General features: G+C 35.6%; 1 protein-coding gene across 4 annotated transcripts in view; it reads right to left on the bottom strand.

Annotated features, from left to right (window-relative positions):
* Window positions 1–5033: 5033 nt before the first annotated feature.
* The window catches only part of CUL2 (cullin 2), a 41302-nt gene continuing 19348 nt past the window's right edge, over window positions 5034–26987 (bottom strand). For all 4 annotated transcript variants that reach the window (XM_030971003.1, XM_030971002.1, XM_030971004.1 and 1 more), the window contains exons 7-21: window positions 23729–23825; window positions 23532–23642; window positions 22147–22309; window positions 20774–20898; window positions 19099–19206; window positions 17010–17069; window positions 16516–16644; window positions 16325–16411; window positions 15672–15824; window positions 15213–15290; window positions 13392–13458; window positions 12104–12306; window positions 9549–9650; window positions 8731–8847; window positions 5034–5634 (exon numbers count right to left, since the gene is read on the bottom strand). In XM_030971003.1, coding sequence (XP_030826863.1) covers window positions 5503–5634; window positions 8731–8847; window positions 9549–9650; window positions 12104–12306; window positions 13392–13458; window positions 15213–15290; window positions 15672–15824; window positions 16325–16411; window positions 16516–16644; window positions 17010–17069; window positions 19099–19206; window positions 20774–20898; window positions 22147–22309; window positions 23532–23642; window positions 23729–23825 — 1732 coding nt within the window. In that variant the 3' untranslated portion in view covers window positions 5034–5502. The remainder of the gene's footprint in view (window positions 5635–8730; window positions 8848–9548; window positions 9651–12103; window positions 12307–13391; window positions 13459–15212; window positions 15291–15671; window positions 15825–16324; window positions 16412–16515; window positions 16645–17009; window positions 17070–19098; window positions 19207–20773; window positions 20899–22146; window positions 22310–23531; window positions 23643–23728; window positions 23826–26987) is intronic.

Below are 26987 nucleotides of genomic sequence, written 5' to 3'. Positions count from 1 at the left end.
GTTTTGTTTTTTTTATTCTCTCAAACTCAGGTTTTGAAGATCACAAATTCTATTAAGCTGGTGACTAGAAAGAAGAAATGAAAATGGACTCATGAGTAGAGTTTTTTAAAAAAGACCAAGTACCTCTTATGAAACTCAACAGCAACTGTTCAATATAATGTGAAATACTACCAGAGAAGTACTGCACTTTTAATCATATATACCAAGTAGGTTATAGATTATATAACCAACACTAAAAGACAGGCAACAGCAATCTGCCAAGTTTCAAGACTGCCCTCAAATCACTCCTCTTTACTGACTGTTGACAGCAACAGTGCTACTGTTCTCAGCTGCTGGAAAAAGCCAGTTTGACATACATCAGAACCACCAGCTTCCACCAAAAGGTGATAATTACAGTGTTTGCCATTCAGTGATTATGGTAAGAACAAGGCCTATTTCAGATGAGAACATGCCAAACAATCTCCTTATGTATCCATTGCTCCTGTAAACACCAATATAGCGAATGTTTGGTTGGTAAGAGTCAGACTGAAAGAACTGATGCCTTGGCTACACAGACATTGGCAAGTATTTTGTCCTACATTACTTTCTGTAGTCCTGAAATACACAATTTTCTGTTCATGGTATACAACTGCATCAAAGATTTGGAGAGCAAATTTTACAGAACACCAGCGTGTGATTTTATTTATCTCAGTGGAAGAGTGGAAGGAAGGAGACACAAAGCTAGTATAGCCTTTCTCTGAAGAATATCAGAGATTTCCAGCTAGTACAGAAGCTCTAGAAAAGGGTTTATATACACCAAGTTTGCCAGTGTTCAAGTGTACTTTGTAGCTGATACTGTAACCTAGCACTGCAGCCCAGCTGAGGAGGAACTTAGGATGGTGTTAATGTCAGCTGCTTGTTACTCCAGCCAAAACAACCAAACAAGTGAATATTTCAGTTTTGCTTAAATCACCACTCAGCTTTCAGTCACAGAGATCCTAAACAGCGTAGACACGAATGGTGGAAGTAATTCCCTAAATTACTAGGACTGTTTTAGAAGTGACTAACAATAGCTTTACGCTTGCTCTGTACTACTGAGGCTTAGTCCTTCACTTCCCAGATGCAAATGTAAGGCTGGGCTTACTGGGGAGACCAAGGGAGCTTTCATGGCTGCGCTGTACTCCTGGGACAGCTGGTGGGAGCAGCACCAACACGACTGCCAGATGCCAACCAGCCAGCCTCTTATCTCCCTCTCTGCTTTTGCTGTTATGTTCCTCCTTATTGATGCAATTGTGAATGGAGATAAGAACAAATGCACATCCAAGCATCTATATGTATATGGATAAGTTTGGCTACTTTTACCATCATATTTATTCATCTCCCTGTTGGAAAATCCCAGTTCTACAGAGATGGGGCAACTGAGAGGCATTTTAAAAGATTTTATTCTGTTATCAGTCTCATAGAAGGGTGAGACATAAGAGATGTAAAACTTGATGCCATTTCATTAGAAGACAACTTATTTCCTGGTTACAATACCTTATAAATGTTTTCTAGCCTATTAGCTTTTGCCACACAATGCTGCTAGTACTTCTAATACCAATCACCTATTATTTTACCTCATGTAGTCTTGCTACAATGGATCTTTCACAGTTCTAATTCTCCAAAATATCTGGTCCTTTTGCAAAGCCATCATTTGAAACTTGTTTCTAGTTCAATCCCTCTCTCAACAATGTAATTTCTATTCCATAGCCTTTCCAAGTCAGCACATCTTATCTCAGAGCTTACATACAGATGTACAAGACTGTGTGAGTTTTCAGTCAGGTTCTAAGAATCCTTTACAAATCCATTTCTCACACTCCTCTTTAAAACCACAAAAAAAAGTCTTGTACTGTTTTAAACTTATTATACTCAAACACTTTTTTGACCCTTCCTCTTCTTTTTCCTGACAAAATTGAAAAATGCCATTTTCTTGTCAGCTCAGAAGCACAGTACAACTTACCATAAACAAATAAAGACAAATTGAGATTTGTAATAAGAGCAAATAATCAGTGTAATGACAGTTGTTTCTTGAGAATATGTTTTCATACGTCATGATATCTTAGATTAATTAACTCTAAGTACTTACCATATCTGTAAAACATGGACAGTCCTAAAATATCTGTCCTAGGGTACAAAGAATTTATATTTATTATTAGAATTTGCTCAATATCAATACTACGTTGCAGTCGTTTTTTTAAAATTAACTTTTTTAAGGATAAGAAATGTCTTTCTAAGCATAACTAGAAAGATATCAGCTCATAAAATTTATTTCTCCACTGACCAATTTCTGTACTGTTTATTTGGAAAGGTGATGTACTCATGGAAAGTAATGATACTCACTACTTTGCAAATATTTTATGTTATGGTGATTAAATATCTTTGATAGCTCTGGTTGCCTTGTGTGCATGAACACACTAAAATGCAGGTACACTTTTCTTTCCTAGAGCTAGACAATCAGTCTCAAGACAAATTAGAACATCATGGAAACACCTTTTCAGTTAGTGCGAGAATGATCAGTAGTACTCAATACCAGAGGTAAAATGCACTTTGATACTAGGGATGTATGAGATGTATGAAACCTTTGTGTTTCTACTCAGCTGTATGGCTTCCTGTCCACTAGCAGGTCACACATGTCAATAGGCATACAACAAACAACACAAAAAAAGCAGTATAGCTATACCAGTTTCTTCTAGTAAATAATTAAAACTGTATGGCATTTTTGGCTATCTTCTATTTCTTATAATTTGCCCCTCCTGTTAATACCCATTAGCACTTTATATTTTGAACCTACACTTGCCAAAGGTACTGGTTGCCAGGCTGAAGCTCCAACTATAAACTGCATCCCTGTGTGCCAGCAATGATTTCAGTGACATAACCCAGCTACAGGGGTCTGAATTTGCACTACTTTTTTCCTGAGGGGGAAGGTGTGAGTTATAAAGTAGAATTCAAAATGTTTCCCAGCTATGACAACATTTCCTAAGAGCCACTGAAAAGACTGAGTTTGTGTGCAATTATGAAAGACATCATCTGGGGATGCCAACTGCACTGAAATAGATGAATGTTTTTAACTCACTAAACATGTCTCAACTCAGCAGCATGCTTACCTAAACCCCAAAATGATGGTTTAGGTATGCAAAAATTGAGAGATAAGGTAATGTTAAAATCTTGCACGTTTGGGCTAGAGCAGTGAAGTTCTTGTGTTGCCTATGAAATTATTCTGAAAATAAATTGGTCAAGCCTTCTTCAAACTCAGCCTTAAAATTTTGCTATTGGAATCTATATTTAAATAAAGCTTTTATTAACTCTTTTATGAACAAGCTTATAATGTGTTGACTCAAATAGAAATTACAAGATAAACCACATTTGTTTCCAGAAACTTTGTTGTCAGTGTTAGTTTGTTTTCTGGAAAAAGGATGTGCTAATTCAGCATTCAGGAAATAATTTTTCCTTTTTTTTGTGTGTTATGTAATAGCATATTGCCCCTATTTTTTGTCTTTAGATGTAATGAATAATTTCTTTTATAAAGCACAGAAATTTTCCACACTGAAATAGATTAGAAGTCATTCCAGTCAAAATCTATGCTGATTTTGTATCTCCTGTTTACTACAGCTGGTGACAGTATAAGCACCTGTGCTGTCTCCCAACACACAGAGACAACTCCAAACTAACACTTTAGACAATGATCTACAGCACCATATTACAGTTAGTTGAAAACCCTCACTTCTTGAAGACATAAATCCACATAAAAAATTTAGATCTTAGCATAATGGGATAAAACACCATCAATATGGAAGGAATGTTTATTGCACTTTATTGTTTATTGCCCTTTATTCATCCTTAGCAAAATCCACATCAGAAAAACATAGCACCACTTCTTGATGCATTTCCTGGTTAACCATAGAATGTTTCCTATACCCTCTAGATAGTATGTGAATGCAATACCATTTAAGAAATAAGAGATAGCAACAATCTAAGAGTTGGAGAGAAGCCTTTTATACAATGAAGAACTAGAAAAAGAAAAAAAAGAGTAAAAAGCTCCCTCCAAAGGTTTGCTTTTCTTTAAAATTAGTTCTTGATGTGTGGATTTTTAGTAGGTGATACTACACAATCTAAAAAAATACTGCAAATAGTATATATCTACATATGTATTTCTATATGCACGCAAATAAATCTGGCAAAAATAGAACATTTAAACTTAATATTTATCCTGTCAATCATAATTGCAGGCATAGCCATGAGGAAACTCTTCTGCAGCAGGCATTCAGTGTGCTCAAACTCTCAGTGCTCTTAAATTCCATTCACTTCCAGTGGTAGAGTTGGTACCTTTTAAAATTATAGTTTGCTTGTTTAAGAGCGAACAGTCACCATGCCAACCCTGATGAACAACACAGGACATGAAATAACCTGTGGATTTGTCTCACCCTAAGAGCTGGAAATCTAATTGGGGCAGAGGAAAACAAAACATGATAAAAACAACCATTGGAGTCAGGAGGGAAAACAAGAAACAAGCAGTATGAGTTTATGTGGAAACAAACATGGACACCCATCCACGTAGTGTTTCTACTCACATTAGAGAAAAAACATTTTTCAGTTACCAGCCTGCTATATGCTTTCCCAAGCCACTGCACTCTATCTTTGATGTTCATGATAACTATTTCTAAGTGTTTGTGAACTACACCATTTAAATCCCCTCAAACATCAGTTTATTTTCTCTTGTAAGATATTCCTACAGTGTGGGATTAACAGACACAGCAGAGGCCTTCAGGCACCGAGAATGTAAATGAGCCTAATCTCAAGAAAACAAGATGCGCACTTAACCATAAATATTTTTTATAATCACATCAAACATGACATACCTGGTATGCAGTTTTATATAAATTAGTTGTTATGTCAGACCTACTTCTGAGGTTTTCCAAAACCCAAACACGTAACATTATTTCTACTCTTCAGGCCTGAATAATATTTACAGACATTAATGCTATATCCAGCTCTACAATCATTCGAGACACATTATATAACTTTATTTTTTTATTTGACAAGCAGCAGTATCATGTTCGTCATTTTTTTTACATTTTAATGTAGATACAATTATTAGGTTATCTGTCATATTACAATATTTAGGTTTTTTGTGTGATTTTTTTTTTTTTACTTTGTCTTAAGATACATTAAAAAACATCAACTGCAAACGTGAAAGGGGAAGGGGGAAAAAAAAAGCATGGTACCCAACCAATTCTCCACATTTCAGCAATACTTCACTCATTCTTTTAGTAAAGTTTTAAGAAATGTCATAATGACATGAGCTTGAAATATCTATAGGCATTTTCATTGACGCTCATGACATGGCACTGGTGATGTTGTAAACAGCAGAAAAACAGGGGCTGCCAAGTGACCAATTATGGAGGCACAGGCCTGCCTCTTCCCACAGGAACACACCAAACAGTGACAGCAATGATCTCCTTACAATCATACCTGCAGGATAGCACATCATGCTACATAACTGTACTCGTCTGCAGAGGCCTGGCTTCGCTCTATGTACTGTTTGTCTATCAGGACTTCAATACACTTCTTAATCATGCTGATACTTGGGTTAAACCTAGCTCTTGATTGGCTAATTACCTGCAAAAGAAAGACACAGTTTTTGTGTTATTTTTATTTTTCACAGTTATAAATGTCACATAAATATTTGCTAAAGGCTTTAAGGCAAATTCAGTACATTTTTCTTTTAAAGACAGGATTAAATAACCCTGGAATAGTTAATTTATAACAAACAAGAAAGTATCTCTGTGTATAAGTGTCAGGACACTGAAACTGACTGGTCAGCTCACTGGTTACTTTGGCCAAATGTTCCCCAGATCTCCTCATTCCTCTCACTTGCTTCATTTGTCACAGTACAAATGAAGACAAAAATCCATGTTAAAAATTAATCTAATATTAACACATTCCTTCACTACTATCACAGTAGAGTTCCCCTACCACTAACCTCCTTTCCTATACAATTGGAGAAAATCAGGATGAACTTTTCTTTCTTTAGTCACTGAAGACAGACCTACAATTTAGTGAGTTCCATCTGGCTATGCTGGAACTTTTTAATACATGCAGTAAGAAGTTCTTTATTGTAAAAACAAATTTATATTTGCATTGTGGAAGAAATTGCCACTCCAGGCAAAACTTTAGATGTCTTTTAGAAGTTCTCAGTTTTGCCCATTCTCTTGTAGAGAAGGGGAAGAAATTATCTGCACCAACAGAATGTGCAAATCACTACGTAAAATTTTTCAAACAGAAAATCAAACAGAATATCTTACTACTTAAGTATCACAATATATTTTGCCTGTAGTTTCTTATTTCTTCTGTAAAGAAAATTATTTTTATTCCAGCTGAATTTTCAGCCTTCTTTACAACTTCTCATGGCTGGCTTTGTCCCAGCTGTAGAGTTTGCTGGGGCTCTCTGTGAGCCAACAGAACTCACCAGGTGGAACTCACCCAGCAAAGCAAACAAAAGCCTCAAAAGAGTGAGTTTTGTTGGGCCAACAGCCAAGGGTCTGGTATGCTCCACAGCAGCACAAGTGAGGAGAAACTGGGTGCTAACAAGCTGATAGATCTGCTCAGATTTCACCAAACTGAGCCCTCCACTGGAGCTGATTGTCATCACCACACTTCATGTGTTTACTTCAGACAGAGAAAACGAAAGAGGGAATTTTGTATTGCTACGGGTTTTCTCATTGTTGTTGCTTTTTTTAATCAAAGATATTACAAGTAAGAAGGATAGACAGAAATACCTGATGGTCAGAATAAAAATTTTCTGGGAATGACTGTTCTGATGTCTCCCCTCCACTACTCTTCCAGTCTTACTCATTTTATAGAAAAAGCTACCTCGCCCTGCAGGGGACTGCAACACTGAGCTAGAATTTAAATTATCAGGGTGCATCTAACAAAATTAACAATTCCACAAAGACCACATGCTGACACATACAGGTCTATACCAAGGGCCTGGAGTATTTTCTTGGACACCTCAACCTAAATGAAGTGTGTGGCGCTGTAGTGTTAGAATCAGAGCTAACTAAATTAGGCTTAGGAGTCTCTCAAGTATCTCTCTAATAGTAAAATCTTGCCCTTGTAGCTGAGAAAAAATACTAATGAGGTGAGAAAATATTAACTATTCATAGTAAACAGACTTCTTTCAGAAATATTCGTTCTTACTCAAGAAGTCAAACAGCACATTTTAACTGATACATTATATATAAGAATATAAACAGCATGATAAAAATAACAATGGCACCAGAATTAGTAACAATATCACAACTATACTCTCTACCTAGTTTTTAACTGAATAACCATGAAAATATCCACCTTTTTTGCAAAGCTGAAGAAAAATGTTCTAATGCTACTATTCTGCAAGAGCCCTGCAAGAGCAAAACACAGCAGGGGCATGTAAGTGGCCCTTCCATTACACAAAGGAAGAAGCAACCAGAAAGAATTTGTTTCCAAAACAAAGAAATCTGTAATCTATTTCACCCTTATAAACTGGTGTCAGGCAAAGTACATTTCAAGAAATTTTTCTAATAATTTGACAGTGGGCAGAAAAAAGTATTCTCAAAGATGAAAGGGCTTGCCTATAATTTTCTAGTTTTAATTGCAAATCCTTACACAATTGCATCATAATTGCATGGATGGTTTAAATAATGGGAAACCAAAAAAACAAAGATTCTTAGAAATATCAGGACCTATGCTGCCTCATCTTTTAGATATTCAAAATCAGATTTCTCAAATTAAGCTTACTTTCAGACTATTTGTGTAAAAACACTTCTTCAATATCCAAAATTTTTAACAGGTCTCACACTGCATCATCTGGGCTTACAAACTCCCCGTTGCTGCTAGGTTTTTTTTAAGAAATAAAAATTAAGGAGTGGGTATGGTAAACTGTTTCCTCTGTCACCACAAATTACTCCATGTCTCTCCACCTCTATGCTCAAAATGGTTGAATAAAACAGGAATCTCAATTCCCCCTCCCACCAGTCTTCTCTGAGCAAGGCACAGAGATGCAAGAATGAATTAAACTGAAGAAAGAGCTTTGGAAGGCTGAGAAAAGTAAAACTGGCAACTGGTTGGAAGAAGCAAATGTTAGGCTGGAATGAGAAATACAATTAGGCAGGCAACCACCAGATGGGAAAGTGGGAGAAAAACTAATGAAATAGCACTTCCTTCCAAGCCAGGCTGTGACAGTTCACAGGTCATTAATCTGGAATCTAAAAAATCTAGAGAACTGTACCGCTTTGTGGAAAAGGGAGATTAAAAAGTGCATGTCTCCATACTCAGACACCTTTTAAAATTTAAACCATGAGTTATAATAAAATAATGATTACAGCACAGAATTGGCTAAGTGCTTCTGTGGAAATTCCATATTAGAATATCCCTATTCAGGTTTTCAACTGAACTCATAGCTCTGGCAATGATTTTTATAGGATACAACATCTCTTGGCATAGAACCATCTAACAGGAAAAAGCAAGAACTTAATGCTTTGGTGCTAAGACACATTTATGAGATTGAGGGATCCCAGCTAGCGCTCCAGTACCGCAGTTCAAAATAGACTCCAGGGAAATTCTCACTAATTTCGCTGGAGTACTGGTTTCCACATGGTTGAGTTTTGTAGTCTGATGTTGTACCCTACTATCCTGAAAATTTTCATGAAATCAGGCTCAAGGACTTTCCCTTACCTCCTGAATAAGAGCATTATGTCGCAGCACTTTACGTGCCTTCATGATACGGACTATAGCAGCTTGAAGATACATTTTCCTGTCTTCATCCACAGCACTTCGGGTCTGCTCCATCTCCTGCCACACAGGAACAACAGTAATGCTCAAAACACAGTAAGAACAATAAAGACTGCATAAAAAGTATCTTGAATCTCTTTTTACTTTACTAAAAGTGGTGAACTAATACAAAAAAATGCAGGTGTATTTCTGTTCCAGTAAAAGTATGTCCATAAATTAAGGATATCTGGTTTCATGAAAGTCAGTAGGAAGGTAGGAGAGAGGCATCTAAACCAATATTTTTGCTAGGGAGAAAAGCAATCAGAACTGACTATAATGTATTGGGTTTGGCAGCACATACCTATCTTGTACAAAATCCTGTGTCTTAGGAGATACACTGAGAACATGGATTAACAACACAGGAGTTGATTTTAGTTGCCAAAGGACAGAAAACTATAGGAAAATAGTTGATTCTGCTGTTCTTGCAGTAAGTTCCTTTATAAACACCAGCAACAAAAAAGTCTCACAACATAGACTAAACATCAACCATTTGGTATTACTATTTTGTTCATCTTTTTCTTCTTCTTGTTCCCTATTTCACCTTCTCTTGCCTACATTTCTAGTACAAAAAATTGCATTGCTTAAGTTTTAAACCTACAAAATTTCCTTTGCAAATCTTATGGAATCTGATATCTGCTTACACCAAACTAACACAGTAAATTCCATTTTAGAAAAGTAAGTTTTCTAAGCTATTCAAGCTAGAAACAGCAAGGAATACTTGCCTGTGGTGTGTCTTTCTGCATTGATGTAGTAATTTTAAACTTTGTTCGTTTACTGCTGAAGTTCATATTTAATGAAAACGTAGACTCTGTCTCTATATCTTCCTGCAATAGAGAATCATTTTTGAAAACCAGGAATGAAACCAGAAAATAGTAACAATTTACTTTGAAAACTCCCAGTTAGAGTCTTACATATACAGAAAAAAAAATCAGATTTGTAGCTGGAAATTCTAAAATGACGCTTGAACCAGGTCAATTTTTAAAGCTAGTTTAACTGACCCAGAAATCAAATCCATTTCAGAAAACACTATTGAAGAACTCTGCCATACAAGAATTTAGTTAGCAAGGAATTTCTCTTTCAATACTTTGATAGCTTATCTTAGTTGTAAACACTCTCCAGGTAAAGTCCTTTTTTCCCCTGCAAAGAAAGTAGGATTTGCATTTATCTATGACAGGACCTCAAATGGGAGCTGCTGCTTTCATAATTTTTATAAAAGTTTTCCTCCAGAATTTAAGGAAAAGCATCTAAACATTTTGATATGTTATAACAGAAACAGCTGACAGACTGCAACTTCTACAGTACACATCTATCTGCAGATTTCAAATTTTTTCCTGTCAGAATCTCGATTATTTTCCACATATATATGTGCATTTATTAATAATATTATTTCAAAATTTTTTCCTACAATAAAACAGCTTTACATTCAACACAGCATGAGTGGACAGATCTCTGCAGTTTCCAGGCAAGAGTCTGTACAAGTATTACCAATTTCCAGTAGAATAAAGTTACTGGGAGTCTGAGACCTTGGAATCTTGCCAAACTGTCTAAAGCACAAATATTTTAGTAAACACAGAAAATATTTATCTAAATATACACTCAAACCAATATTAATTCTAATTTTGTATCTTGCAAGAAATAATCTTTGTTACAATATATATAAAAACCAGGATAACAGGCATAATATATAAAATACAACGCGAAAGGGGGAAGACCAAGAGCTTTAAAAGTAATAAGCTAACAAAAAAATAGGCTAGCATTAACTTCTAGCATTATTCTGCTGACATGGTTGAATATAAACCAAAATAAATTGTGTATTGAGCAGGAACTCAAAAAGCATGATTCGAATGAACCAATGAAGATTTTGAGATGAAGCTTCTCATGTCCTTTCCCCCACACCCGTTCACAAAATGAACAAACAAGCAAAAGCAAACTAGAACATTTACTGCACTGTACTTTTCTGTTTGGCTCAGATACAGGTAAAGAGAAGTTTGTGTATTGAATTTCCACTGCTTAAATCACTAAAGCTCACTTGTTTATTTAATAAGTAAGCTGATAGACTGTCTACAGATCTGCTATCACATTGCTGGATGGAGTGCAAAGAAAACAGAAATAGTAAAGACACTTGAATACAGTAGTCTGGAAGGCAAAGAAGTGGAAAATGCAGTGGTAAACATTAAAAAGCAAAAGGGTTGGAAAGCTCTATTATTCCTTCTTCTATGACATAAGCTTTAAGAAACTGGGTGAACCTTATACAATGGACATAAATAAATGTAAATCCTTTAAATAACAGGCAACATTCAAAGATTATTAAAGGTCTCACTGTTTCCTGTAATAGCTCCCAGTGTTTTATTTGACCCATGGTTTAACAGACATCTTCCCAGCAATTGTTCCAACCTGAGCTCATTTCTAGATATTGGAAGCATGTCCTATGCTTCAGCCAAGCACCAGATCTTCCTTGTGATCTCACTTTCCATTTTCTAAAATTTTCCCGGTTAGAAACAAAAGCAGCTGCCAGAGCAGTTTTGGATTTCTTCCTCTAAGTGAATTGAACAGCTTATGTCAGTTCCTTCTGTCTGATACTGTCTGCATAGTGGGCTTTCTGGGTGAGCTGGAAGCACATGCTTTGTCTGTATGGGATGCACAGGCTCTTCTGCAGTAATTCTTACTTAACAGAGTAAAGTCTGTGCCCCTTGCTGTACTGGAAAAAAGATTTCACAAAGGCTACACAGAAGGATGAGAGGGTCAGAAAAAGAAGGGTCAACCATTGCCTAAATCACAAACAAAGCTCAGATACTAATGGAATTCCAAGAAACTCATGGAATGACAAGTCTGGCAAATTGCAGCAAAAATCCTCTCACAGAAGTCCTCCTTGCTCTCTTTGTGGCTCCTGTAATCTGTCCACAAGGAAGAACATGGTTGCTCTCTTTCAGTCTCTTAATCCCACAAATATTGTTTTAATATCATCGTAAACTCTGGTTTACTAGTCAGACTCCTTCCAGTGATTCAGTACAACTTTGAAAGCAAGGCAACAGAAACAATGAAGAGTCCCTGCATTATTACCTTTTCATGCTGCTATAGGCATAGAAAGCCTGTATGACAGGCACTCTACCTCCTCCTGTCTCTTTCCTTATAAGTAGAGATTTACAATTTTTCACAAGGGTCAAAAATAAAGCTTAGAAAAATAAAAGTAAACAATGGATATTTTTAAAAAGTCATCAACAAATAACAGAATGACAAGACTGAAAACATTAAACTTTTTAATATCATTATGGTATACCTTGTCTGAGTCATGGTTGATCATTTTGACATCAAGCAAAGATTTGATGGTTTTTGTCAGCTCCTTCTCATTCATTTGTGTACTGTCCTGAAGCTCCTTGTAAGTGACAGTCTCGCTGTTGTTGAAGGCAAGCAACACTGCCATTTGGTATGTTGTGACCATGGCTACGTAAGGTTTGCACAAATAATTCATTTTTACTTCACCTGTAATGATAAAAGTAGTATTTTATAAACTGATGAAAGGTGCTGAAAAGTCAACTGAAGCCAAACTACCAGAGCTCCTCATACATTTCCAGACATTCAACTCAAGTCTGTAGTGAACACTTGAAATGGAACAATGACAACTGATGCTGTGAATTTACACATATAGAGTTGGGGCCTACAACAACTGTCCCATCCTGATTGACTATGCATACTAGACAAATAGATACAATATATAATAATAATAAATATATAATAATAATAAAAAAATTAATTCCAAGTAGCCTCAACACATTGCAATGCATAAACTTCAATTAACAGCTAACACAGAATCTCAGAATAGTGATTAATGAGGAAGTTGATTAAAGGAAAGATTTAAAAACAAAGTAAAATACTTGTCCATCAAAAATTTTTCATATTCTTACATTTTTCAAATTCCCATAAAAAACAAAAAGCACTGAAGAAATCTACTTGAAAGCAGATTTAGATTTTCTGTGTGAAAGTGAGTGTGAGTTAAGAGCAAAACCTTCTGTTACCAGAACCAGATTTTCATTCTATTACATTGTCATGGGCTATGGTTCTCATCTCCATGTGGTATGTTGCAGTGCTCAGTTGTTAAAGCCTGATACTGAAAGCACTTAAAATAAAACATGATTAAGTGACACTTACTAAAATAAACACTTGACAATAATAAATACTAAATACTTAAAAGTATGTATTTATGTAGATACTCACATACCTGAGTAAAATAGTATAATATGCATTCTTAAAATTATTTAGTATTTATGTAAGGAACATCTACACTAGAGAAACAATTCCAGGGCAATTGTTATTAGCTCAGCAGTTCTGCAGTGCTTTTCTGCAGTTAAGAACATAGAACTCTTGTTTTACTTGGATTTAGTAAACCACAAGTTTAAAAGACATGGATTTTGGAAATTCTAAGTACTAAATATTAATTTGTAACACAAAATATGTCCATTGACTTTATATGCAAAATACTTTTCCAATTCCCCATGTTTTTGTCATTTGAAAAGAACTTTTAGCAAGTAACTGTTAGATCATAAGTTTAGCAAAGCACTTATTCTTACCTGTACAAAGATAATGTAACCAAGTAAGCTTCCTTCCACTAAAATGCTGACTGTAAAATAATTCAAACTGCAAAACAAAATAAACATCAGTTAGTCACACATATAACTACTCACAACAGTTTATCATCACCCTACCACCCTAATGAAGAAATACTGGTTTTATGTCCATCACACTGGATGAAAACATTGCAGATCCATTTGTGACAGCATTTTCCTTTAGAAGATGAGTGATGACTGAATCTTAATTCTGCCTCTGGTAATGAGAAGAACTCCAGCAGATTCAAAGAACCTTTCCCTAAAATGAGATCAAACTCCCTAAACCCCACAATGCCAACACTGTCTACACACACCTATTTGGCTTTTTCTGATTGGGTCTGGAAACTGATTAACATTGAAGGAGAACATAAAAACAGGGAATTTGGATCTCTTTAGGAATTAGGTGTTTCTCCACCCACAAGCCAGTACGAAAAACAGTATTTGTACACCATTCAGATAAATATATATTCACAGGAAGCTTCATCAGTCTCAGAAAAAGCTGCTGAAAAGGTTGCCCAGCTACACAGGTACTCACATACTTCGGAGTGCAATTGCAATACTTTTGTTTTTCTTTCTAAATCCTTGCCAGAGTCCTAAGAGAACTCTCTCCATGGGTCTAATCATCAAATTGGACAGTAAATAAAGACATTGTCTGTCTTTTATTTAAAGACATTGTCTTTAAATAAAAGACAGACATTTGTTCTGTTTCTTTAGGGAATTCTCATTTAAAGCACTGATCTCTACCTAGGTGACACCTGAATAAGTTTGCTGCTTTAAAATGGCAAAATGGTGAAATTAGGCAAGTAACCCAGACTCTGAGCTGCTTCTGACACACAATACTGTACCAACTTTCCAACTGAGGCACAACTGACAATACTCCTATTTTAACCCACAAAGACAGCAAAATCTCATCACAGCTAGTGATCCTGTAGTCTGGGTCAGAAACTATTATATTGCTAAAACCAAGTGCCACGTAAGTGGAAATTAAAGCTTAATAAGTAGTCCTAATATTCAGCAGTAATACAAGACCCTTCATCACAGAAAAAAGACATTTGCCATTATAACTTACATCAAATAGCAATGTAAGGTGTAAAAACGGCTATAAAAATCTGTTATGTCCAATAACACAAAATGTGTATCACCTAAATTGTACTTCACCATCAAATACACCTTAGCAAAGATCAACACAAATATTTTGTTTTTCAACAAACATGGTACAGGTAACATTTAGAATACAGTAATATAATCAAAAGCAATAAAATACCTCTACAAAGCAGCAATAATCACATAAGAAGCAAATATTTGGCTAAAGCAAAACCTTAACTGCTTTGAGAAATCATAAAATGAGCTTTAGAGAAGTTTGCATGAAGCTTGACTTTGAACAGTTTCTATGAAACAGGGAACAAGAAATCTGTATTTGCATTTTAATCTGCTATTAAGACTGTTCAGATTTAATATTAGAAACAGAATCTTCTTTTATCTAAATATTAAGAGTTGGTTTTGAAGCAAAGAACCAACATAGTTAATTTGATTGCATTTATTAGCATATCTTTTGGCAATCACAAAGTGTAGAAGAGAGATGTGAAAAAGCTACACAAATATATACATAAATTCAGTAACGTATTTGGGTGACCCTTCAACATTGCATATGGATTGGAAACTTGATAGACATAATTTACAATCAAACTAAAGCAGCTCAAGTTTTTCTCTGTTAGAATGATGATTTTTCATTTGGAGTTATTTTACATTTTCCACATGTTTACAGGAAGCCTCCTACTAACCTACCATCTGTACACTTTTTTCCAGTTCCTGAGGAATTGCAAATGTAGAAGAAGGAGCCTGAGTTAGAGGCCATGCACCAGCCTAGAGGTATTGGGAAAAATAGAAGCATTAACATTTTCATACAACACATATATTAAGAAAAAAAATAACACTCTTAAATGGATGTACAGTGTGCATTATGTCATAAGACAATCAATTAACTCAGGAAGTTTTACTGATCATTTTTCAGTACACCTGCACACCCCACTGAAGTATTAATTAAGACTGAAATTTTATATCACTATTGTTTAGGACCTACTGGGTTGATTTTACAAAGAAACACAAGGAAAGTAATTCCCCAATGATCACAGGCCACCAGTTCCCATATAAAGTAGTATTCATAATTAGAAAAATTGTGTATTTGTTATCAGAACATAAAAGGTAAATACAAATTACTCAGCAGCAATAAACATACATTAGTACCTGTAGAACATATATCTGAAAACTAATTCCCAAATCAATGATTGTGTCCTGGTTTTTGATAAAGTTGTTGAATTTGTTGTTGAGATCAGCACTAACACTCATGTCTGTATACATTCGATGGAGCTTGCTGGTAAATTCATAACCACAGGCTTGCTGTGAAGAAATATTGTAACAGGTTTCAAAGTGAAAACAGTACTCATCATATAAATTATGTTCCCTCACTGATACAATATGAAAATCTAGTCATCAGAAGTGTTGTTATATTTACAGAAAACACTAGTAATAATAAAAAACAAACACTGTTAAATAAAATTATCTTAGTTTCACCTTATATACACTAATCTATTTGAAAAATATTGTTTTATAAAATCAAAAGATAGACATGTTTATGAAAGTCCTTGGTACTTCTTTAATGTTAACATGAATGACTTGAACACAGCTAATAAAATTATCCAAAACCTCATAAAAATCTCAAATGCCTAGGTGATACTCAGCCTTTTATCTTTCACAGACTACCTAAACACTAGCTTTTGCTGTCAGCTATTGGAAACAGATTTACCAATTGCTGAGTTACTTCTGGCACCCTCTGCTGTTCCCTCTCAACACTACATACTCCTATATTTGTTTATTCTGTTAGAAGAATATTACCTTACCTTTAGTTTGTTTATCATCGCTTCTTCAGAATCCATAGACATAGACAAACCATGAATTAATCTTTTTGCCAACATTCTGGCATAGAACTGCATTAAAAAAAACAGAGATGAGGATTTGAAGAAGCATAACCACATTCTTCAAGCAGGCTTTAAATGTGACATTTAAACCATTATTGAATATGAAAAGTTACCTTTTGGAATACATCTTTGTCATCAATGTATTTGAAAACAGTAATGAAACTCGTAAGCTTGTCTTCTACTTCATTCTCTGTCATTCCTTTTGCTGATTTCTTTAACAAGTTGTCACAGTATTTGGCCAGCTCAAATTAAAAAAAGAAAAATCAAACCCAAAACTACTTGTCAAGCTTGAGAACAAATGTATGCCAAGGTATTTCCAAATTTCTACAATAGTTCAAACATGAAATAAGTCTACTGTCTCACATTCTATACAAGGGCTGCATTCATGGGCAAACATTCTACACCCACAGAAAACACAGTCTATACCAGAAATTAGAACCATAGCAATTTTGCACACTCACAAAATGTGTGTGCAGCTTAAGCTGTTACTACTAAAATACACACCTGAGTGTGACCCAGTGTGAGAGCTGGGTATGCATGTGAGGACCCTATGGCAATCCATTTGATGGTTATATACAAGAATTATTACTCTGTGTGCATCACTTACCAACTCAGGTGCTTTGCAGATCGACTTGGGCTCCCGATAGTTAACTACTGATGTCAAAGCCTACATAAAACATGGAACAAAGAGAAAAACTGTCAATGACTTAAAATTTTTTCTTTTATGAAATTTGAAGAAATCAAAAAAATCCTCAGGGCAAAGACCATCTGAGATCCTATAAAAGTGAATGATACAAAAGGGGATTAAAAAAACAACTTGTAAAAAGGTTAAATTACTGCTGTATGAGAATTTGGTTGTTAAACATTTTCAAGTTGGAAAGTAAGTAAAAGTAGAAAGAGTAGAAGAAGAAAAATAATTACAGAAAACTGAAGAACAAATTAAGTTCTGATTAGAAACTTCACAAAAGTATAATTATTTTGGTATACAGCAATATTATGGTCCAAAAGAATGGATGAAAAGAAACTTAGGAATAAGTGCAGATAAAGTAGATTTGAGCAGCACCACATCAACAGCATGTATGTTGAGCTGAAAAACTTATATGATGTGTTCACAACAGTAAGAAACTAAAGTGCTTTTGGTTGTTGGATTTTTTCATACACTGAAAAGGAGAAAAATATATTGTTGAAAGTGGAAATTTGAAGTAGTAGAGTACAAACAATATGGTGGCTGAAGAAAACCTGAATATGATTAAAAAGAAAAAAGATAATGGCAGTTTAGAAATTAAAAGAAGATTATCAGAATAACAGAGTTTCTAAACTGCATGTCACATTTAAATTAGTGTTGTAAACTAACAGTGAATTAAAAATACTGCATGATCATAGTTCCCAGGAATTATAGTTCCTCTGTAGAAGGAAAATATTGTTGTTATCATTATAAAGACAAACTGACAAGGAACTCTTCTGTACAATACCTCAAGATTGTAAAATTTGCTAATAGGTTCCTAGAATTCCTCAGGGAAAAGAATGCACGACTTGACAAGAAAGAGGAAACTCTTTAAAGCTTGGAGCAATCTTTTGCAATAATACTGGAGGCAGCAATAATGATTTTGATAGTCACCATCAAAAATTAACAGCAAATCAATATTTTAAGTATTTAAGAATGTAAGAAAGATCAATTAAATGAAGAACTGATGTATTTAGAAAAAGTACATTGTCTATGTGCCAGCAAATGAAGTTGTCAGTCTCGTGTTACTCCACCTTCTGGTACATGACACTAATTGCAATGGAGAGAGAAATGTATCTGGTATTGAAATGTTTGTTTTAAAATGCTAAATAATTACTGTATCAATGTCACAAATACAGATGGGTAACCACTATTGGTACCATCACTGGTACCTTCTCCATTATGCCTCTTCAGGTTTACCTTTACTGACAATTGTCAAAGCTTAGACTCTGTCATTAACTACAAACTGCAACTACTGCACACACCACAAAAGAGCAATGAACTGTATGTGTGCATCCTGTGATAGGAAATTAAAGAAAGAAAATATATTTATTACTTATAATTAATAATGATTAATATTAAAATTCATGATAATTAGAACTGTTATCTTGTATACATGCATAGCTATGCATTTCAAATAAAAGAGCAGCAAGCCTCTTTCCCTATATTTTTTATTTAAATTCAAGTGCAGCTCTCTCCTAGAAAAAGTTACCTATTGTGGCAGTGATTGAAGTAATATAAGTTTCCAGATATTCTTTGCAGTCAACTTGAAAAAAATCTAAGCAAAGATTCTGCGGAAGTAATACTAAGAGCATTCAGAGATAAACATTATCTCAGCAAGCAAATTCAAGTTCAAATGCATGCAAGAATTACCAAACCACCCGAACCTCACCAGCTGCCTATTCATTATCTGCACTTACATTTGCACTGAATGGATCAGCACCATTTTTGTGTTTTGAAATATGATGAAAAGAAAGGTCTTTCTTTCAGAGAACAAGTATTAAAATGGTCTCCTTTAATTTATCTTTTCCCTTACACTGGATTGTGTTTTGCTCCATTGCATTTCTAAACTAGAAGGACTGCATATGAACTACCATTGACCATGTGTTGATGCTATGAAGAGTTCCAGGGACCCTGAATCAGGGTCCTGGATTTTGTTTTCCAATGCTTTGTTTACTTAAGTAAAAATTACCTTGTCAAGGGCACTCATAAAGTGTTGATCACCATTCAAAACAGTGTTGATCAGTTGAACAAATTTACTATGTACTTCCAAAACTGACTCCACGAACTGAGTTGGCATCTAAAGAGGGTAGATAAAACAGAAAGCAAGTTAGTGGGGAAAGCAGTAGTATCTAACACAAACATACCTACATTAGTTGTAGATTTTTTACTAATTACTCTTCTTTGAGAAAGTTAATACTATAGTGAATTTTGAGAGGATGGATTCTGCTGTACTCTCGCACTATGATGCTAGAGAATGTTTTGGAAATAAAAAGTCTAGGCTACATTTACTGTCCTGCTATCCAACCTAGATTTGAGTCTATACTGCTCTCATGTAATCTATTTTTTCCCTAAAATCCATTACTAGCCTTTTCAAAAATCATTAATGCTAACATAAATACAGCAATCAAGCAACTGATATAATAAACTGCTACTTCTCCTACACAGTGGCTTCAGAGACAGAAAATCTGGATGATCCCCTCACATTTTCCTATACAGGGCAGTTACCAATTGAATTTCATGAACCACATTCCAACATCATACTCTGCACAGAAATCACTGCCATGAGCTGGAGGAGTCCCTACACAGACAAGCTGGCAGGCACAAATGCAACAGCGTGAAAGGCACTGGCTCTGTAGCATAACTCCCCAAGTACATTCTCAGGTCACACATTAAAAATGTTTCAAAGTACATAATTTATACAATAGAACACGTAGTTCACACTGAAATTGTCGACATAAGGCTGTGTATTGTCACTACCCTCATGGGTCTGTATTTATTTCTGTGAGTAGACACTACTAGTTTGAAAGAGTAAGTTCAATAAACCTAAAAATAACTGGAAAGCAAACTATACCACTAAAGACTGCAGTATGCACACTGAAGTTACAGTGGAGTCACAGAATAGCAAACATTCCTATGCAGTCAGTAACAGAGTGAATGTACAACAGCTTGTGTTTATGTATTATTACAGACAGAAACACTGGATAGCTAAAGTCACCATCCTAAAGCGTGCGCAGATCTATACAGCAAGATGTACACATGCACAAATACAATGTCAAACAAAAGCTTGTAGTTTGTCTCTGAACAGCAATGCTGGAGAAAGAAAAATGGAATTGAGTAATTTAAACAGACATAAATGGAAAAAAGTTTAACACACTTTAGTAAAATAAATAAGATAATAATATTTTCAGAAATTACATGACAATATAAAGCAAAATTACTACAAAGCTATTACGAAAACCAGCAGATTGAAATCAGGACAGGATGTCAAGCCTTTACAAAATGGAATCACTGGCTTCCAACATACCAGAACAGCAAATAACATTGACTTAAGAGAAATTCAGAAAAAAAAATGCATACATGGAACAAAAGGACCTACTTGCCCTGGCAGTATTAGTCAAACAACAATGAGAAATATCTAGCTGCAGTTGTTTCTGGTTAGATCACAACAATTACAATAATCAGCTCTCAGGATAGATAAATGTGGCACAGCTAACCACGCTGATGAGAAGTTACAACTTATCTATCACATTCCAAACCAATTTTATGCGGGCAAAATTAAAAAAAAAACAACTAAGAGGAGGAGGGCAAACACTCAATCAAGAATGTTAATCAAACAGTCATTTCAGTTGCCTGAGGAAACTCACATTTTCCTGAGAAAGATTGCTGGTTGCTCTAAGGCCCTCATCATGGATATGGTTTTGTAGTTCCTGAATCATATGAGGTAAACCACTTGACACAGCACGAAGTAGAGTATACATATTTGCCATGTCTGTAACAGAGATACATTTTTACAGAGTACACTTAGAAACACTAAAAATTAACACTTAATATAGTACCATAATTTTAAACTTTTAAAGACAGAAACAAGACCAACTGTTTTGAAAGGATAAAAAAAAACATATACTGGATCACTGACCAAAAAAAACCCCTCAAAAACAAAACAAAACAAAAACAAAAACAACAAACAAATACATACACTGGGTCACTGACAAAAGAAAAAAGGAAAGCGTAGGCCTATTATCAGTGTTTACTGAGACCTGCCATTGTGACTACCTCACTCTTCCAATACAGCTTCTTTAGGACAGACTCTAAGAAGAGAGGTGGGCTAGTGAGGAGGAATAGTGTGCCAGTTTATTTTAAACCCTGGCCTTCTTTAATCTCCCTTAGTAGCAGCTGACTAAAATCAGTTTAGATATCTTCTTGACTTTTTACTTGCCTCCAGTGGTAGCTTGAAATTTTTCTCAGGTGAGAAAAGCTCTAAACAAGCAACTGCTATTTTTATTATATTTTGCCTCCTCACACCCCCAAAAAAGAAACCAAACAAAATAGATCCAAACTCTGATCAAGCTTGAAAAATTCCCTGGAAACTGAACATGTCATTATTAAATACAATTTGAGTTTGACTGTGAAAAATAATTTGTTTCACATAAGAGATATCATCTTTCATGCGAGAATAAGCATCCTTTCAAAGGTAAGAGGCATGCAGTCATCAGGAAGCATGTTTTTTTTTTTTAGTTAGGCAGGGAATAGAACTACAAGAGCATCTCCTTCTGTAAAAAAGATTTGGGATGAGAGGTCACAAAAGATTCAGGACAATAAGAAGTGGCTATGAAAAGATGCCAAAATCTTTTATAAGCCTGACCTGTTAAGTGATGATGAAGATATCTGTTAAGACAGAGCCATTGGTTTACAAAAGAAAACACAAGCATAAAATATGATCATTTCTACAGGACTTCAGTGTGTTTTTAAGATGACTAAGACAAGGAAAGAGAAAGAGCCTTAGCTGAAAGAAGGATTTTTAACAGTAAAAAAAAGGTTTTGATTATATACTTGGAGAAATAATAATTAGTTGCATGCTAAAAGAAAAATGTCATCAGGGTTTAATGGAGATTTCTAGATAAGTAACATTAGTTGAAAATGCTTATATGCACAGAAGGTCATTGGACAAAGATAGGAAATTGCAATGCTAAGTGAATAAAACAAAAAACCATGTCAGTGAGTGACCAGTGAGACTTACCACTTCTTTTCTCTTGTCTGATAATATTGTGACATTCTGCATGTAGAAACTGCAAGTGATCAGCTACCATCCTCTGCTGGCATTCATGAGTCACTTTGCCATATGAGCTGGGATTCAAGTACTTCCGACATCGCATTTCTTCATCTTTTAATCTACCTAAAACCTACACAGAAGAGTTTAAACTGCAAGCTGAAGAAATACTGACAACCTATATAGCACCAGAATATACAACAGTGTAGTTATGTAGAATGAGAAACAAAAGTAAGTAAGAAGAGGTACAAAAGAACTTGTGCAGGATGAAAAATTTAATTTGTTCTTCTGAATCAGGCTATTACTGAATGAATATAATCTAGTCTGAGTACTAACTAGGCTTGGTCACTACTAGATGTCTACCAGCATTCCATAGTTTTCATCTTGAAATTTCTTGTTCCCTTGTCACTAGTCTTCCCCAATTTCGCTTACCATACTTATTCCTTCTGAGAAAATTTTACTGCAATACTTAACAAAAAGAGAACTCCAAGAATCACTTTACTATTCCAAGTCCATCTGCTTGTATGTAAACATCTGCTCAATAGGTACAGGAGTACATCTGAGCTATTAATAAAAGCTCTTTTTATAACTCAGTGAAGGAAATAGGCTTAATCATAAGATAAGTCATATGAATACTGCCATAAAAGCACTTAGACCCTGTGAATATGAGGGGGGTGTAGGGAGAGTAGTGCAGCTGCAGACTGCTAATGATAGACAAAACTGCTTTTGGTTTAGTTGAAGTCTTAGCCTGCCCCTGAATTTCAACAGAGGTGTGTAACCATTAGCTTAAAAGCAATTTCACAGCTCTCTTCTCAACTCTTCTATCTTGGTAGTGCAGATAGTACAGGACCAAGAACTGACTCCTGGTGTTATATTAATCTTTGTTTTCTCAAACTAGGTATAAGAATTACAAGTAATTTAACCACAACATAACTTCATACAGCACAAAGCAAAATGCAAGAAAATCTGCCTCAGAGTATGTAATTTTTAATAATGTTTTGTAACAAGAGTCTTTTCTAACCACATATTGCTAAAACTCTAATGTTATCCTACTCCAAACGGAAAGAAAACAAGGAAGTGAGGAAGTAATACTAATCAACCTGATACATTTTATTTTTCTGACTTTTTTTTCACTTTTCATGCCACTGAGTCATCATTTACTATTAAATATTTTGATACTGACTGTTCATCCATAGCAAGGTTTGTAGTTTGTGTTCAGATAATCCATGTCACTAAGAAGTACCATTTCAATTACATGAAAGCATAACATGAAGAACAACTATCAGAACTGTAGAGGACATGTATCATCAGTAAAATGATTTTAATTATTGCACGTGTATTGAAGAATCTCTTACCTTCTCCATGTACTGTGAGCAATTTGACTCTTGCAATAAGTTCGAAGCTTCTTGTTTATAATACTCCCCTGTTTCATTCAGAAAAGGACACTCAAAAATTTCCTGATAAAACTAGAAGAGAGAATTTTTTTTAAAGGACAAATAATGTATATACTAGATTGACATTTAAAAATACATAATCAGAAATGTCTATCTACCTTTAGGGGGAATTTTTTCTTATACTGTTCAACATGAACAAAGGAGTTAATAACCCCATGGATTACTTTCTGGTTTGGGTCTTCTCCACAGCGATCACTGAAATAGACAAAGAAAACATTTATGAGAATGCAGGTATCTGGTGTAACTCATTTATAGCCAAATGAAATAAAATTGGATGAAAACATTTTCCAGAAAACTCCCCTGCTCAAACTGACAAAATTGAAGAAGATTAATATTAAAACATGCACTTCTTCCTCTCATATACATTTAAATTTTTGAGATAGTTACTCATAAACCATTCAAAAGCACTTAAAGGTCACGAAATTTCCAAGTATTTGTTAAGGATCTAAGTATTCCAAATTATATACTCTATGCAAGTAGTTTAAAAGCTACAGTAATTTCCATCTTGTATTTGTAGCCTTTATTACATAGAGTACCTTCACACTCTTGCCCCTTCCAAAAAATCCATCCTTTTTACCAGCACCACAAGAAGTATGCTGTTTTCTTTTCTGAATATCTACTATTCAACATGTAGATTTCAAGTGGAATAAATAAAACACCTGGCCTATTATGTCACAATATTTAATCATACATCACACAAAAGGAAAACCTTACATCTTCCAGTCAAGTTCTTAGTTTCAAATGAAGGAGCTGAAGTGAAGAAAATGTTGTCTTTAGTTCCATTCAGGTGAAAATAGAAGTAATTAAAATGAGTGTTTTGCATGCTAGAGAGACTGGTGTTCAGTCCTTTGCAAAGACTGGGAAATAACCAGCATTCAAAACAGCACAAGCTTCCTCTTAAGACATAAGAAGCTCTTAAAAAATTCCACTTTTCATATGTACTTTACAACTAAGTAAAAAATATTCTCTAACTCCTAAGGTGTTAAATAGGACTAAAATATGATTTATAAAAGTATATTTATGATTAAGCATGAAAGACAAACATTACCATATAGGCTGGGGTGAAATGGGAGAGAAGTAATTTTGCTAATGTCATTTATTTTGGTTTGCAATCAGGAAAGATTCCAGAGGACCCCCATGAGCTGTGAGGTTTACCAGGACAGCCACACCAGCAGTCATTGTATTATGCACACCAGACCATCTTCATGTATTCACAACTGTTAATCACTGATATTGCTTTCAAACACTACTGTTTTCTCTGATCTGAAAACCTAAGCTTATGACGGGTATAAAGAATTAGCTCTCTTAACAGATAATGAACAGTCACTGTATGGTTTTTGCAGCTTTATTATCCATTACAGATGAACTGAACTGATGGGTTCCATCAGGGATGGTCTGATTTTTTCACACAGGGAACAGGAAGATTTCCTCTGGTTGTGGGAGCTGAACAATGGAATAAACCTGGTTTTGGTACATGGAATGACACCCTGCATCCTTGCCACCATCTCTCCGCAGGGTCTGGGCAGAAGCAGCAGCACAGAATCATAGAAGGGAGAAGTCCCACCTGCCCTGGGCCTGCACCTCCAGCCCAGAGGGGCCCAGGAGCACAGAGAGCTGCAGGGTGGATGCAGCCTGTGAACACAGGGCTGGGCCATGGAGCTCAGGAAGGCACAGAACTAAAAGCTGAGCATATTATACAAATATACAAATAATGGGGCTCTGGCAAGAGACAGCCCAGCCCAGCTGTCACATGCAGGGCTCTGGCCCTGGTGCACAAACACAAGCAGCATCACTGGAGGAACAGCTCAAGCCCCAGCTTCCCTCTGCTCAGTCCCCAGGCCAGTTGAGACCTCAGCCCATGTATGTGTGGGAGGGGAGGGGGCAGCCATGCCCAGACCCAGGGGACTCAAAGGAACATTAGCAAAGTGCGGTAAGAGTACAGGAAACATGCTCCATGGAAGAGCTGGAAGGAAGGAAACAAGGTTTTGAAGCAGAGGTCAGATGCTCAAAGGCAATAAATGAAAACAAACCCAGCACAGAACACGCCTTGCCTGCTCTGGCAGCCACTTCAGGTTTTATTTACACCAATGGCACTCTGCTCCCAGGAATGTGTAGAGCAAATGTCAAAAAAATTTGACAGAAGCTTTAAGGATGACTTTCACAAAAGCTGTAGTAGTAAGAACAACTGCCACACTAAAATGCAATTGGTGACCCTGCAAAGGTAGAGGTCTATGAAACATTTGTTCTCCTTCTTGGCAGCGCTCAGCAAGTAATACAGACACATAAAGCTACAGAGAAGCTGCAACACAGGTTGAAGCAGGGAGGTCATAGGATATCTTGGGTACAGGAAAGGAATCTGGATAAAAAGATTAAGTGCTGGAAGCACGAATTCCACTAATTCAGGTGGTGACAAGTTATTTTTTTCCAAAAGAAATGGAGAAAGCTACAAAACACACACACAAGAAAGTTGTGCTGGTTTATATGAACTCCATCTTGTTCCTGTCTTGAGGCTCAAGCTAACCGTGGATGCTCAACATGTATTGTACAGTGTATTATTACAGCCTCAAAGAAGAACATTTTAAAAGTTTCAGGTACAATAATTAGATATCAAATTCATTAAAAGAAAATTCCATCACTCAAAAGTGCTCTGCTGTGTCAGACCAAGGGTCTTTCAAGGCCAATTACCTACAGAATTCATTGTCAACTAGATGAGACTGTTCCAAACACTTTTTAAAAAGTTAACTTCCAATAGCTTTAATTTCAAACAAATGGTACAGATAATGTATCAGCTTAGACAGGAATAGGTCCAATTAGTGAGAAAGAGTTAGTTATCTTTAGCAGAGAAGTTAGTTAGTCTCTCAGTTAGTCTGTACTAACCACACTGTCATTTGAGATAACACCTGAGTAATTTCCAAATTATTTCTGTTTAAGAATTTCATAGATTAATTTTCTCATAATTCAAGATCTTGTCAGCTTCCTCTTGTGTTGAAACAAGAATGATTAAGTTAATATTCAGCTCACCTTGTAGGAGGAATGCTTGGGCTAGAGGGAGGGGGATGAAAGTGTTATACTCAGAACTCTATGCTAGGAGTGCAGTCAGACAAGACAGGCTTAAGTGATTTAAAAATTCTCTGCTGTTCAAGGGGGCTAATCCTGTTCCTTTTTGCTCAGTCACAGCCCTCCATCTCTCTTCCTTTGCTTTGGCACTCATCTGATGCTTTGCTGAATTGACTTGTGCCAACCTGGTGAAACATTAGCCAAGATGGTTTTCTGTCACATTAGCGGTTCAGCTGGGTGACTAAGGAACTAGGTGAGCACCAAATTCAGCACATGAAAGGCAGTAGAGCACAGCCTGCT

This window comes from Camarhynchus parvulus, chromosome 2, assembly GCF_901933205.1.
Source record: "Camarhynchus parvulus chromosome 2, STF_HiC, whole genome shotgun sequence".
NCBI classification, from domain to species: domain Eukaryota; kingdom Metazoa; phylum Chordata; class Aves; order Passeriformes; family Thraupidae; genus Camarhynchus; species Camarhynchus parvulus.
This window is presented reverse-complemented; position numbering and strand designations above follow the sequence as displayed.